Raw genomic sequence first — 16,645 nt, 5'->3', positions numbered from 1 at the left:
TCCTGCTTTGGCCTCCCAAGGTGCTAGAGTTACAGGTATGAGCCACCATGCCCAGCCTGTTCTTTCCTCTTTTTACATATGAACTATTACAGGACCTTTGTATTTCTGTGTACAGTTTAGAATTACTTTGTCAATTTGTACAAAAGCCTACTGGGATTTTGATAGGCATTGCATTGTATTTGTAGTTAATTGTTGGGGGGGGTGGTGGAAATTAGTAGGTAAAAATAAGTTTTCTAGTCCATGAACACATTATATGTCACCATTTGTTTATGCTCTTTTTAATGCATTATTTTGTTTAGTGTATACGCTTTGCACATCTTTTGTGTATTTATTCCTAAATATTTTATCTATTGATTTTAGTGCAATTTTACAGTTATTTGTTGCTGTATGTAGAAATACAATTGATTTTACATATTGACCTTGTATACTGCAACCTGGCTAAATTATTTACACTCATTTCCCTAGTTTTTATAGATTTTGGGGGATTTTTAAATATACATCCTCATAACATTGTGAATAAAGATAGTTTTACTTCTTCCTTTCCAATCTACCTTAATTTTGCCTTGATCCACTGGCTATTTTGAATGGAATTGTTGAGAGCAGACATCATTGCCTTATTATTATTGATCTCATTATGATCTTCAGTAGAATCATTGAGTTTTTCATCATTAAAGGTTTTTTAACTGCCTTTTATGAGGTTAAGAAAGTTCCTTTTTATTTAGTATCTGAGATTTAAAAAAAAACATGAATGACTTGAATTTTGTAAAATATTTCTTCTGCATCAGTTGAAAAGGTAAATTACATTTATTGATTTTTGGATGTTGACCTGCATTTGGTTTTTGGATGTTAAAATGACTTTTTTTTTTTTTGGTGAGAAAGCCCATTTGACCATGTTTTATTTTTTAATACTACTGGGTTTGACTTGCTATAATAAGTTAAGGCTTTTGCATTAATATTTATGAGTGATAAGGTCTCTAGGTTTTTGGGAAATCCTTCTTTTAGGTATCAGAATATTACTGGCCTCATAAAACAAGTTAGGGAATGTTTCTTTGTTTGTTGAAAGAGTTTATACAGGACACATCTTTTTAAAAAATCTTAGATGATAGAATTCCCTGTCTTTTTTTTTTTTTTTTAAAGATTTTTTATTCATAGCTAAGTTATAAGAGATTCACAGTTTGCCCTAAATTAACTTAATGAGAATGGTGTACTTGCTTGGCACAAATAAATTTGAGAATACATTGGCTTTATCCTGCTTTCTGATTTTGTTATATGTGGAGGATACATTTATGAGAAGTTGAGTCAGCTTTTCTAACTGTATTTCCAATTGCATTCCAACTTCATAACAGGAAATAATTTTGTTGCTATATTTTGACTAGATGTTTAATACTGCTGTAATTATGAAGTATTTTATTGCTTTGCTTATTCACCTTTGTTTTTGTTAATTTTAGGAACTTACAAGGAGTCTAGAAAATCAAGCAGAAGGGAAAATGGAAGGTCAGAATTCCCAGAGTCCTCAGTGTTTCAACACATGTTCAGAGCAAAATGATTATATTCTTAAACTGTCAAATGCACAACCAGTTCTGCAATATGGTAATCCTTATGCATCTCAGGAAACAAGAGGTTATTACAGTATTTTTGGTTTGGGGTTAGCTGCATCTGGAGATTTTTTTATGGTTTATATTTTCATGGATTAGCAAATTGCTGGTACAGTCAACTCTAAGACAAACATTTTATTTGTATAATTAGCAGTTTTAGTATTGGACACTGTAACTGGCCTCATTTAGAAGTGATGCACCATGAGATGAGTTATTTGCTAATTACATATAGTTCACAATTTAAAAAATCACCTGGGTTAAAAATGAAAACATCTATTTTTTTGATGTACCAAAGTGGTTCTTTATATCCTGTTCATCATATCTATACGTAGAGACATTAATTTTAGTAATTAGTTTCACTCTACCCTTCCAAAAATTTTATTACAGATGGAGCAGATGGTGCTTTTTACCCAGATGAAATACAAAGGCCACCTGCGAGAGTCCCCTCTTGGGGACTGGAAGACAATGTTGTCTGCAGCCAGCCTGCTCGAAACCTTAGTCGGCCTGATGGCTTAGAGGACCCCGAGGATAGCAAAGTAAATTGAATTTTCATTGTATGAGCCTGTCCCTTTTTTATTTTCTGGCTTACATAGAGAGGTAAGGGTATGTGTGTATGTGTATATCTTTGTGTATGCATGTGTGTGTGTGGAAGGAGAGAGTGTGCCTGTGCCTGCACACAATTGCCTATTTGATTTTTTTAAAAACCTTCTTATATTTAAATTTGAAAAATCTACCAGTATGCTTCAGATTACTCTTTAGGATTTATATACTAAAGTAAAAGATTAAGTTCAGAGAATAATCTTAGAATATTATAGTTATCAGATAGCTTAATCGTAATCACTAAGTAACTTACTATACTCTTGATTATAGATGTACTAGGCTAGAAGCAGCAAAGTGTTACTGGCAATATTATGCTTCAGTATACATCTTTTCATTATAGCATTTACATCCCACTTTAGATTTTAGTGTGGACTCTTGAGTCAGAAAAAGAGAGAAGTATATGTATCATGGTGGTTTTCTTTTTTGGAGAAATAGTATTTGAGATGTCTTTAGTATTTATGTAGGATTTCTTATTCTCTGGCAGCAACACAATACTGATAATTGAGTAAGTTTGTGTAGCATGCCATTATTTTTGTAAATTTTATTTAAGAGATTTCTTCACCATTTAATGAATAGGTTTGTTTCCTTACAGCAGCTTTTTGGATAATAGGTTATTTTCTTCATAGCAGCTCTGTTTGGATTTCCTGTGCATAAGATGAATTTAAAAAGAAATGCTTTACCGTGCTCTTTGCAAGTACAGTAGTATCATGACCTGTTTCTTATTTAATCTAGTTTGCTGCATTTAATTGCTATTAACCTTTGCAGAAACTGATCAGTGTTCAGGCAGGCATGATTTTAGCCCCAGTGCTCAACACCCATAATGGAGAAAAATGTATTTCTCCCTCCTGCCTTTTGGCCTCCTATGTCCATTACTGGGAATAATTAGGAAAACTGTCAGAACTTTTGTAGCCTATTTAAAGTCTAGAGTATCATATTACTGGTTTTTCACACCTTTACTTCACATTTTGCATATTTAATCTGATCATTCTTGGCACAGATGTTACATGTGACAAGCCCTTCTCTTCCGTAGTCATCTGCTTCAGTTTAATTAGCAGAATGTTCTTTCTGATCTGTGTGCTTTGCCCTCCTGCAAACCCATGAGAAGCAGTGTTAGAGTCTTGTGCTCATTTGCTGACATGCTTAGATTTGGTAATGAGATGGAGGACTCTTAATATGCACACCTTGAGTAACTTTATTTTGCAGTCAGAAGATTTTTCACATTAGACAGTAATTCATATGTACGTTCAGAAAAAAAAATTCTCATTATTACAACAAAAATCACATGCAAATAAAGTGTTTTAATAAGTAATTTTAGTAAGAATATGGAAAGCAAATTTGAGTTGACCTGTTTTCTTTCAGTTTCTGCCCTGGGAGTGATTAATAGCCACAGGCCCTAGCACTTTTGAGGCAGGGTTGAGGTGACCTACCTACTCTTTCAACCTACCTTAGTGCCTACACCCGCCGAGTCTCTGCTCTTCTGCACCGGAAACTGTGGTCAATTGTCAAATCAAAAACCTTTTGTGACTCCCATTTATCTAATGATTGATAACTTTTAACATCATAATTATGACGGCAGCAAACATTTCTATACCCCTCTTTGCCATTAATGCTGAGCTCATTAGATAGAGTCACTTATTTGTTCTTTATAGCAGTCATATGAGATAGGAACTGTTACTCTCCCAACTTTATAGTGGAGGAAACCAAGAGACAGATTAAATAGCTTGCCCCAAATCACATAGCTGCTGTGGGTAGAGACAGGATTGAACCTCATGAGATGGGCTAGAGAAGCTGTGGTTTTAGCCACCTGTCAAATGGACTAAACCAGAGGTTTTCATACTTTCTTAGTTCATGGCACCCTTAGCATCTCAGTAATTATTTTTTTCACTGTAACCCATAGGCCAAAAGCAATACAGTAAGTCCTCACTTAATGTCATATATAAGTTACTGAAAATCGTGACTTTAAAGAAAATGATATATAACAAAACCAGTTTTTTCTGTCATTAATGTAATGAACTGACGTTGAAAGAAATCATGGCTGGGTGTGGTGGCTCACACCTGTAATCCCAGCACTTTGGGAGGCCAAGGTGGGTGGAACACCTGAGGTCACGAGTTCAAGATCAGCTTGGCCGACGTGGTGAAACCCCATCTCTACTAAAAATACAAAAAATTAGCTGGGTATGGTGGCACAGGATTGCTTGAGCTCGGGAGGCGGAGGTTGCAGTGAGCCGAGATCACACCATTGCACTCCAGCCTGGGTGACAGATCGAGACTCTGTCCAAAAAAAAAAAGAAGAAAGAAAGAAATGATGTTATTTCTTTCAACCTGCTGTGAGTCCTTTCACTTAAAGTTGCAGTTTCTAAGAACTGCTCTGTGATGTTAAGTGAGGACTTAATGACTGTTAAGTATTTGTCTTGTAACAAATTTAGTGGCCATTAAAAAAAAAATACACATAAATCGAAAGAAAATTAATGTCTTTATTTCATTCTTAAATAAATAGTTACTAATGGGATGTGTGTGACTATTGGCCATTGTACGACTCCTCAAGCCTTAGAATCAGATTGGACAAGCCACCTTCGTTTCCTGTTTCTCATTGATTTTCACAGTGTGGCACTTGCTTTATATCATAGCAACTGCCAGAACCAGCATCTCAAAGATAAGATGTTATTGAAAGGAATGTTTAGCGCCATCTAAAGTTTAATCTGTGAGCCATCTCCAACTATTGTAGATGTTCACGTGGTATATGATCAATCCAGATGCTCTTCACCTTATGATGGGGTTACGTCCTGATAAACCCATCATAAGTTGAAATGTGTTTTTGACTTGAAAGATACTTTCAGCTTACAGTGGGTTCATTGGGATGTAACTGCATAATAAGTTGAGGAACGTGCTGGATGTGTATTGCTTTGTACCATCTTAAAGTTCAAAAGTTGTAAGTCTAACTATTGTATGTTGGAGACCAACTAGAATGAGTGTTTCTGTATACTTCTACATATATTCTTAGAAAATTATAATTATTCCACAGTAACCCTCTAAATTTACTGTGGTGCCCTCAGCACTTTCATACCTAGTTTTGGGAACTATCGTTCTAAATCCTTGCTCCTCAAAAAAGTGGTTGGTAGACCAGCAGTAGTGGTATCTCCTAGGAGTTTGTTGGAAATGCATAATCTCCTGTCCAACTCCAGCCCTACTGAGAATCAGACTGCATTTAACAAAATCTTTAGGTGAAAATCATATGATTTTTAACGTTTAGGATACACAATTTTAAACTTCCTAACTTCTTGCATTTCTTAGTGTTTCTATTCTACCTTCATTTCTTTCCCCTCTCTTAAAGACTATAAAGTCCACACATTCTATTAATATATGGCTTATTCGAAACTTTCCACACGAGCCCTTCACTATGAACCCCCAAACTGAAGACATTTTTTGTTGATAGACATTTTTTTTTTAGGGTGAGTTCTAGCTTCTATTCTCAGAAGGGTCTGTGACTCCAAAGTGGTTGAGAACCAGTGCTTGAGAGAGTCAAGGCCTGATTGCATTTATCATGGTGCACTGTTTGAGTTTTTGTCTTTCTCAAACTTGCCTTTTTTTATATGTTGTCTTTAATTTTAATGTGTTTTCTGAGTGTGTGATTACAGTCAATTTACTTTTATCAAGAGTGCTGAGACAATTCAAGAGGAAAGAATAGTCTTTGCAACAAATGGTACTAGGAAAACCGTATATCCATTTTGATCAAAGAATGATATTAGACTCTTGCCTCATACCATGTATAGAAATTAACTCAAAATTGGACTTTAAATTGTAAGAGCTAAACTACAAAAATCAAAACATACAGATAAATCTTTTTTTATTTTACTTTAGGATCTGGGGTACATGTGCAGGTCATGCAGCGTTGTTGTATAGGTGCATACTATATCTGGCATTTCTCCCCATGTTATCCCTCCCCACCCTTTCCACCCCTCATCTGTCCCTAATGTGTGATGCTCCTCACCCTGAGTCCACGTGTTCTCATTGTTCAACACCTGCCTATGAGTGAGAACATGTGGTGTTTGGTTTTCTGTTCTTGTGTCAGTTTGCTGAGAATGATGGTTTCCAGATTCATCCAGGTCCCTACAAAGGACACGAACTCAACATTTTTTTATGGCTGCGTAGTATTCCATGATGTATATGTGCCATATTTTCTTTGTCTATTCTATCATTGATGGGCATTTGGGTTGGTTCCAGGTCTTTGCTATTGTAAACAGGGCTGCAGTGAGCATACATGTGCATGTGTCTTTATAGTATAACGATTTATCGTATATAAATATATGTTATGTATAAATATATAGTATAAAAATAAATACCTTATATACTGCATATAGATGGTAGATACCCAGTAATGGGATTGCTGGGTCAAATGGAATTTGTTTTTAGATCCTTGAGAAATTGCCACACTGTTTTCCACAATGGCTGAACTAATTTACACTCCCACCGACTGTGTAAGTTTGTTCTTACTTTCCACATCCTCTCCAGCATCTGTTGTCTCCAGATTTTTTAATAACCGCCATTCTAACTGGTGTGCGATGGTATCTCAATGTGGTTTTGATTTGCATTTCTCTAATGACCAGTGATGATGAGCAGTTTTTCATATGTTTGTTGGCCTCATATATGTCTTCTTTTGCAAAGTGTCTGTTCATATCCTTCATCCACTTTTGAATGGGCTTGTTTTTTTCTTGTAAATCTGTTTTAGTTCTTCGTAGATTCTGGATATTAGCCCTTTGTCAGATGAGTAGATTGCAAAAATTTTTCCCATTCTGTTGGTTGCCGGTTTGCTCTAATGACTGTTTCTTTTGCTGTACAGAAGCTCTGAATTTAATTAGACCCCATTTGTCTATCTTGGCTTTTGTTGCTCATTGCTTTTGGTGTTTTAGTGATAAATATTTATGACTTGAATTAGGCAGTGGTGTCTTAGATACGACATCAAAAGCATAAGCAACAAAGGAAAAAATAGTTTTAGCATCCCTTATCCAAAATGCTTGGGACCAGAAGTATTTCAGATTTCAGATTTTTTTCAGATTTTGGGATACTTACCAGTTTGAGCACCTCTAATCTGAAAATCCGAAGTCCATGGTACTTCAGTGAGTGTTTCCTGTAAGTGTCATGTCAGTGCTTAAAAAGTTTTGGATTTTGGAGCTTTTCAGATTTTTGGATTAAAGATACTCAGACTGTAATTGAATTCGTCATCAAAAGAATTAAATGAGTTTCTTTGCTGTTCCATTTAAAATTCTCTCTACACAGTTATTTCCAACAGATAATATATAGCTGGTTGGCATCTCTTAATGCTGAATATTCCCTTTTCTGTACCATATTAGTATAATGCCTTTTATATAGTAGAGGCTTTTTAAATGTTATTAATGAGTTTAGAGAGATGCGTTTGTTCCACTTTTTGCCTATTAAACTATTTAAAATCCAGGTTATCATAGAAATGTAATTGTTGGGCTGCGCATGGTGGCTCACGCCTGTAATCCCAGCACTTTGGGAGGTTGAGGCAGGCGGATCACTTGAGGCCAGGAGTTCGAGACCAGCCTGGCCAATATGGCAAAATCCCATCTCTACTGGAAAAAAAAAAAAAAATTGGGTGTGGTGGCACATGCACGTAATTACATCTGCTTGGGAGGCTGAGGCATGAGAATCATTTGAACCTGAGAGGCAGAAGTTGCAGTGAGCCAAGATTGTGCTACTACACTCCAGTGTGGGCAACAGAGCAAGAGTCTGTCTCAAAAAAAAAGAAAAGATCCGAGAGAAAAGTAGTTAGTTTTTGGTGATAGCTTTATTGAGATATAGTTCACATATGCAATTTGCCATTTAAAGTATATAATTTAGTGGTTTTTTATATAGTCACAGAGTTGTGCAAACATCACTATATTCAATTTCAGAACATTTTTCTCAGCACCACAAGAAACCCTGTACCTTGTAGCAGTTGCCTCTTCCCATCTTTTCCCTCCAGCCCCGGAAACCTTCAGTCTACTTTGTTTCTCTGTAGAGTTGTCTGTTCTGCAGGTTCAGTCATATAAGTCAAATCATAAAATTGTTACCTTTTTTGGCTTCTTTCACTTAGCATGTTTTCAAAGTTACCCATGTTTGAGCATGCATCCATGTTTAATATGAGGAATGGGTTTTATTCTTTTTTGTTTCTTTGTTTGGATGTGTGGATTGAGCAGCCAAAATCCGAAACTGAGTGCTGACATGATACTCAAAGGAAATGCTTATTGGAGCATTTTGGATTTTCAAATTTGGGATGTTCAGCTGAAGCATAATGAAGTATTACAAAATCTGAAAAACTCCCGAAATCCAAGATACTTCTGGTCCCAAGCATTTTGGATAAGGGGACTCAACCTGTACCACATTTTGTTTATCCATTCATCTGTTAGACATTTGGATTATTTTCACCTTTTGGCCATGGTGTATATGCTTTTGTTTCAGTACCCTTTTCACTTCTTTGGGGAAAGTGGAATTACTAGGTCAGTTCCACCAGTAGTAATTGCTGGAGTGGAAATCCTAGGATTGGAACTGCTGGGTCTTATGGGAACTCTTAGGTTTACCTAAACCTTTTGAAAAACTGCCTGATTGTTTTCTGCAGTGGCTGCATGACTCTACTCCCCATCACTGGTGTATGAGGGTTCCACTTACTCCACATCCTCAGCCACACTTATTTTGTCTTTGTGAAGTGGTTTATCATTGTGATTTTGCTTTGCATTTTCCTGGTGGTTAATGATGTTAAGCATCTTTCATGTGCTTACTGGAGATTTGTATATCCTCTTTGGAAGAATGCTCAAATCCTTCTACCATTTTCAAATTGGGCCCTTATCAGATAATATGGTTTGCAAATATGTCTTCTGTTCTGTGGGTTGTCTTCACTTTTATGATGGTGCCCTTTGCAGCACAAAACTTTTTAGTTTTAGTGAAGCTGAATTTATGTTTATTTTGTTGCTTATACTTTTCTATTACACCTCAGAAACCATTGCCTCTCTAAGGTTTTAAATTTATTATGTTTTCTTATAAGGGCTTTATAGTTTTAGCCCTTATATTTGTTTTTTAGTGTACTTTGAGTTAATTTTGAATAGGGGGCATAGTAACTAAAATTTTTGAAAATGAATAGAGATTTGGTAAATTTTAGCAAAATAAAACTTTTGAAAACTAATAAAGAGTTGCACAATTATTTTTCTGATTTTAAATACTTTTAGATAAATTATATAATAGTTCAATGTTATTTCGTCATTGATACATTACTAGAAATGAATGTCTGGCAAAGCATAAACAATAACATCTCATAAGAAGAGGAGCAATACTGACTAATACTGCATAGTAATACAGAGTTCTGAGGGGTAAAATAGAAGTTACCCAGAGTCATTGGGTACTCTCTCTTCTCTTATGTATTGATTTTGGCCTTAGCAAATACATAAATTTCTTAAAGAGTGAATGCTCTTGAACTGAAGTAATAATTACCAACTTAGAGTTTTTTTAAGTGGTGAAACTTTCTTCTTCAATATTCATTACTAATTCCTGAAGGATAACTAAATATTTCAACTCATAATTCCTAGCAAAGGTAGAATTACAACACAGCTTGGGAAATGCTGCTGAGTAGATAGAGCCCCACAGTCTGGATACTAATGATTCAGATGATGTAACTCAGTCTTTAACCCATGAGTATATGTACTGCCATAACTTGATCATGACAGATGGCTTTTTTTAAATTGTGATAAAATAAAGAAAATTTGCCATCTTAGCCATTTTACAGCATATAGTTCTGTAATGTTAACTTTATTGCTGTGCAGCCAATCTCCAGAAACTCTTCATCTTGCAAAACTGACCTCTTTACCCATTAAAGAACAACTCCCATTCCGTCCTCCTCCAGCCCCTGAAAATTTGAATGTGACTACTCTGGGTACCTTATGTAAGTGGAATAATATTGTATTTGTCTTTTTGTGACTGGCTTTTTCATTTAGTATAATGTCTTCAAGGTTCATCCTTGTTGTAAATGCGTATCAGAATTTCCTTCCTTTTACATAAGGGTAAATAATATTCCACTCTATGGATATTTGCCACATTTTGTTTATCAGTGCATATATTGATAGACATTTGCGTTGTTTCTGCCTTTTGACTGTTGTGAATAATGCTGCTATGAACACAGGTTAGTGATTGAACATATCTGTTCAAGTCCTTGCTTTTAGTTCTTTTGGATATATACCCTGAAATAGAATTGCTGGATAATATGGTAATTTCATTTTTAATTTTTTGAGGAACTACCATATATGATCATGATTGCATTTTGAAGTTAGTGTGATCTAACCCTAGTTGATTTTCCAACAGGTTGTAACCCACTTTACTGTCAGGACAGACAAGTGGCTTATGCCTATAATCTCATCACTTTGTGGGAGGCCAAGGTGGGAGGATCACTTGAGCTCAGGAGTTTGAGACCACCCTGGGTAACATAGTGAGACCCTGTCTCTGAAAAACTGAATGTGGTGGTACACGCCAGTAGTCCTAGCTACCTGGGAGGCGGAGATGGGAGGATTGCTTGAGTCTAGGAGGTCATGGCTACAGTGAGCCATGATCATGCCACTGCACTCCAGTCTGTCTGGGAGACAGAGTGAGACCCTGTTTCAAAAAAAAAAAAAAAAAAAAAACTTTCAAATGTCCAAGGTAGTCACATGCTTTTAATAAGAAAACAAGAATGTTTTTGTACAGAGGATATCCTGAGCAGATAATGAGAAGTTTTTGAGTTTCAACTTGAGCGTCAGTTTGTCGTAGCTTGTTTCCTTTGCTTAAAAACCAGTTTGTCCCCAGGCTATCCCTCCCCACCGCCCCCTCCCACTGGCCCTCCCCTTTTCCCCCCAATAGACCCCAGTGTTTAGTACTCCCCTTTCTGTGTCCATGTGTTCTCATTTTTCATCACCCACCTATGAGTGAGAATATGCGGTGTTTCATTTTCTGTTCTTGTGTCAGTTTGCTGAGGATGATGTTTTCCAGATTCATCCATGTCCCTACAAACGACACGAACTCATCATTTCTGATTGCTGCATAATATTCCATGGTGTATATGTGCCACATTTTTCCAATCCAGTCTATTATCAATGGGCATTTGGGTTGATTCCAGGTCTTTGCTATTGTAAACAGTGCTGCAATGAACATTCGTGTACATGTGTCCTTATAGTAGAACGATTTATAGTCTTTTGGATATATACCCAGTAATGGGATTGCTGGGTCAAATGGAATTTCTATTTCTAAGGCCTTGAGGAATCGCCACACTGTCTTCCACAATGGTTGAACTAATTTACACTCCCACCAACAGTGTAAAAGTGTTCCTTTTTCTCCACATCCTCACCAGCATCTGTTGTCTCCAGATTTTTTAATGATCGCCATTCTAACTGGCGTGAGATGGTATCTCAATGTGGTTTTGATTTGCATCTCTCTGATGACCAGTGACGATGAGCATTTTTTCATATGATTGTTGGCCTCATATATGTCTTCTTTCGTAAAGTATCTGTTCATATCCTTTGCCCACTTTTGAATGGGGAGAAATGCCAAATGTGGGTGAAGGGGAGAAGAAAAGCAAAGCACACTGCCATGTGTGTACCTACGCAACTGTCTTGCATGCTCTGCTCATGTACCCCAAAACCTATAATCCAATAAAAAAAAAAAAAAAAAAAATAATAATAATAGTATATTGTACACCTAAAATTTCCTAAGAGTATGGATCTTAAATGTTCTCCCCACACACACACAGGTAACTATGTGAGGTTATGGTTGTGTTAATCAGCTTGATTGTGGTAATTACATCACAGTGTTTATACATGTCAAATTATCACTTAGTACGATTTAAATACACATGATTTTTATCTGTTAATTATACCTTAATAAATCTATAAAAATTCAAAAAAAAAAAAAACCAGTTTGTAATGGAAAGGGTATTGTGCTGATGGGTATAAAGGTACATGAACACAATAGGGGGCTTAGACCTTTACATGGATTAATATTAATAAAAAGTTTTCTGAAAAAGTATTTCTTAAAATTTGGAATTGTTCATAAATATATTTCAGTACCATATTCACAATCAAATTTGCTTACAAGATTATTTTAGTAGTTTAGCTAAAATACTAGGTGGTGATATTTTAAAATCTGCTGTTAAAACCTTTGGGTTTGTAACTTTCATTGCTGAAATTGATAATTTAATAATTTGGGGTAGAAATATTTCTAAAACAGTATATGATTTTCTGGCCTTCTTAAGCAATATTTAATATAACTTTGATGATTAAGGTTTATTCATTGAAATATCAATATATGGTGTCATATTCTTTTAAGATGTAGAGTAAGGCTGTGTGATCTGTAAATAATAGTGAAATGCCTAACATTGAATACTTAGAGCTCTTATCTTTTCTCTTTTTCCCAGCATTTTTTTTTTAATTGGCAGTGGGCCTGCCTTAATAGCTTCATTTCCCAATTAAAGTATTTTTAATCTACTATGGTTCTGAAACTAACCAGGCTTGTTGAGTAAAATAGAATAAATGTTTTCTTGGGCGAAGATTTCACTCATCATTTTGTCCGTCCATATCATGAGAGACTTTATTATATATATTGGCGCCTTACAGTGCATACTGCATACTCTGTGATTTCAACCTATGCTCTGAGTAGATTGTTCATGTTTTATTGCATGAGAACTTACCGTTTCTCATTATAACATGTAGAATTCTACTCTTGAGCTCCTCTCCCCTTTTATTGGGTAATGGGTGGTAGAAGATAGCAGAATAATAGGGTTAGAATTGCCAAATTATATATGACCTAGAGAGGATAAATTACTTCTGCTTTTTTTCCCCTCCAGGTATTTAAGGAGTAGGGTGAACATGTCTGACAGGTTGTCTGAGTCTGGAACCTTAGCTACAAATTCTGCTTTTAGGTGATTCATGGAAGTAGTAAATTGGTGTAGGCTGTTAGCTATTATAAAACAGGGAAAGGAGGTTATGAGATTTTTGGTTCCATTATATTTTTGGCCCCTAGAAAATTGTATTCTATTTTACATATTTGTCATTAAAAATTCTAAAAAATAGAATATCAAGACCTGTCCCATTTTATCTTTTCCCATTATTTTCTTCAACATTTCAAAAAAATTTTTTTTTCAAAGAAGAGTGAGAAAATGTTGTTCATTATCACTGTTTTGTAGTTATTGAAGCTACTCAGTGTTTCAAAGATTGTTGCTGGGAGGCCTAAATCTGTGAGTGAGAGTAACCTGGCACAGAATTAGAATTTACTGTCATATAAACTAAGCTCAGCAGATTCAACTACTTTATCATCTTCCTTCTTTGTATCAACAGATTTAAAAGCTGTCTGGATTTTAGTTACTTGAAGATTGAATTTTTGAAGTATATAAAGTATTTGTGTTTTATCTCCTAGTTTAATCCCCCATTAGGTTTTCTGTCCTGTTGTCCTTTTGCCCAGTTGTATCCTAAGGGGCTCATAGGTAAACGAAAGTATTTTACCCCTCCTCTTACTTTTCAAGAGGGAAAATTGTCAGAAGGATAGTCAAGTACCAGAAATACTCATTTTTGTCTTTTGTTTGTTCACTTTGCACTTCACACCATATACACTTTTTTGGTACTCCTTCCCATGACAGACTTAACTGGTCCATTAATAGCAGTTCTGGGCAAGCATGCCTACCTAGTAACATGCAGACTCCCGTCAGTGCTGGCTACACTTGGCCATGTGCCGTTAGTTCATGACATGAGAGCAGCTAACTGCTGGTGAGAGATAAAAAGGAAATGGGCAGTTGAAGTGATGTGGCTGGTTTTAGTGTTAAATGGGCCTGTGTGTTTGGATGTTGATGTAGCATGTAGAGATCTCTAAAGACCGACTGCTGGGATGCAGGCATGGGAATTCAAATCAGTGTTTCCTTTGTGATTAAAACTCAGGTGCACAGATTTTTAGAAGTCTCACTTGAAAACCTCTCAAAGATTTAATTTTGGATTTTGTTCCTCTACATCAGAGTTTTGAGGCTTGTCATTTAGTGCATTTCTTTGCTTTAACATGTGTTAATCCAGTTGGATTTGCTGCTGTGTGTGCCCAAGAATATACATACACAAACTCACACATATTTTATTAGTTTTCCCTTGTTTATGATTTCTATATATCATGCAGTGGATGTATCTTGTCAAAGACACTTTCTTGTCCATTAAGCTTACATTTATTAAATGAGAATAGTTGGGACAATAATGCAGTCTGACAATATTTTGAAAGTAAGGCCGGCGTGGTGGCCCACGCCTGTAATCTCAGCATTCTGACAGACCAAGGAGGGGATCAGTTGAGGCCAGGAGTTTGAGATCAGCCTGGCCAACATGGTAAAACCATCTCTACTAAAAAATACAAAAATTAGCTGGGCATGGTGGTGCACACCTGTAATCCCAACTACTCAGGAGACTGAGGCATGAGAATTGCTTGCACTCAGGAGGCAGAGGTTGCAGTGAGCAGAGATCATGCCACTGCACTCCAGCCTGGGCAACAGAATGAGAGTCTATCTTGAAAGAAAGAAAGTGGTCACCCAGTTTGCAGAATGATAAAGTCAGTAAAAGTTACCTACGTATATAGGTTTGAAAAGTTCTACCATTCTCAGCTTCATTTACATATACAGGTATGGTATGTCTCTATTCCGCTGAATACTGCTGTTTATTTCAAGAGCACCACACTGTTAGTTCATAGTGAAATACTCTGCAAAGTTTCCAACATGTTTATTTGAAAGTCGAATTAAATGATAACGAGAGAAAATTTCCTGAACTCTGTAATCTTCCTTTACACTGTCAGTATGTGCTTGATTGAATTAAGGAATTTTATTTGTTTTTACTTTTCCTAAAAGTTCCAAAATTATTTTTCTCCTAGGAAGATGAGAATGTGTCTGCTGCTCCAGATCTTCCAAGTCAACATTTACGTGGGCATGGGACAGGCTTTTGCTTTGATTCCAGGTAGTTTTTTTCTTTTCCTTTGTAGAATTTGGGCTATATAGGCTAGTGGTTCTCAAAGGGTGGTCCCTGGGAACTTGTTAGAAATGCACCTATAGGGCGTGGTCTGACTGAACCAGAAACACCAGGCATAGGGCCCAGCAATGTGTGTTTTAATGTGTCCTCCAACTGATTTTGGTGCATATAGTCATTTGAGAACCAGTGCCATAAAAACTTGTAGCTATTAAACCAAACACACTGGTGGGAAGTTATGAGTTGTATTTATTCTTACAGTCTTATAAAAGGCCTTTTCTTTTCTTTTAAACTGGGAAGAAATCTTGGTACTAAGCTTAGTTTCACATAATTGTGATTGGATTTGGGAGGTTTTAAGGGGAAAAAAAGGTTTGTTAATCTACTTGTAAAACTAAATTTAGAGGCTCTATAAATGGGTTACACAATTGTCTATAGCAAGCATTTAGAAGCAGAGAAAGAGGTTTCTGGAGTAAAGACTTTTAAGGTAGGTTGTTTAGTATTATAATCAGCTAACTAGGTAAATGGAACCTTGTCATATATGGACAAGTCATTGTTATTCTGCATTTATTAGAAATATGTAATTCTTTCCTTTTTCTTTAAGCTTTGATGTTCACAAGAAGTGTCCCCTCTGTGAGTTAATGTTCCCTCCCAACTATGATCAGAGCAAATTTGAAGAACATGTTGAAAGTCACTGGAAGGTATGCCCAATGTGCAGCGAGCAGTTCCCTCCTGACTATGACCAGCAGGTGTTTGAAAGGCATGTGCAGACCCATTTTGATCAGAATGTTCTAAATTTTGACTAGTTACTTTTTATTATGAGTTAATACAGTTTAGTGGTTAAAAATAATCACCTCAAATAGACCACTGAGAAACCATGGAGTGATGATTTTCTTGCACCCTCTTGTACTTTCTGACCAAGAGCTACTTTGAGTTTGGTGTTACTAGGATCAGGGTCAGTCTTTGACTTATCAATACATTTTAATCTCTGTTAATCTTACCTGCTTGAAAAAAAGTTCTTATGCATTCATAACTTTATTTATTCCCTAGTTTGCAGAATTGTCTGAATAAAGAATACAAGGATTATTTGAATGTTACTGCACTGAAAAATGTGTATGTATAGTGTGCTAGATTATTTAGCAGAATATTTACAAGTTTCTGTTGACCTTGTTGATTGAGCATGACTACTAAATATTATGTAATAAAAAGCATTTATCATAACGGTCTTGTGAAGTAGTTCTTTGAATATGGATACCTCTATAATTTAGCCCATTAAATGATAGGTTTTTAATTTTTAGAAATGGAGCTGCATGTAGACTGAGATCACATGCTTTTATATGAAATGTTAGTTTTAGCAATTAACAGGAGGTATATTTTGCTAATTTTATGACAAAATTTCAGAATAACCCAAATATTTTTAAACTATCTAGAAATTGTATGTATATATCTAATAGGAAAATG

General features: G+C 35.8%; 1 protein-coding gene across 11 annotated transcripts in view; it reads left to right on the top strand.

Moving 5' to 3' along the window:
• TAX1BP1 (Tax1 binding protein 1) overlaps positions 1 to 16,405 on the top strand; it is a 90,161-nt gene extending 73,756 nt beyond the window's left edge. For 4 of the 11 annotated variants that reach the window (XM_035253551.3, XM_035253549.3, XM_035253550.3 and 1 more), the window contains 4 exons: positions 1,449 to 1,494; positions 1,983 to 2,131; positions 15,096 to 15,178; positions 15,789 to 16,405. In XM_035253551.3, coding sequence (XP_035109442.1) covers positions 1,449 to 1,494; positions 1,983 to 2,131; positions 15,096 to 15,178; positions 15,789 to 15,990 — 480 coding nt within the window. In that variant the 3' untranslated portion in view covers positions 15,991 to 16,405. Of the gene's footprint in view, positions 1 to 1,448; positions 1,621 to 1,982; positions 2,132 to 15,095; positions 15,179 to 15,788 lie in introns of all 11 variants that reach the window. The other 7 variants (XM_035253546.3, XM_035253542.3, XM_035253545.3 and 4 more) reach the window with 2 other exon arrangements.
• Positions 16,406 to 16,645: the final 240 nt, after the last annotated feature.

The sequence above is a fragment of the Callithrix jacchus genome, chromosome 11, assembly GCF_049354715.1.
Source record: "Callithrix jacchus isolate 240 chromosome 11, calJac240_pri, whole genome shotgun sequence".
Classification (NCBI taxonomy): Eukaryota; Metazoa; Chordata; class Mammalia; order Primates; family Cebidae; genus Callithrix; species Callithrix jacchus.
This window is presented reverse-complemented; position numbering and strand designations above follow the sequence as displayed.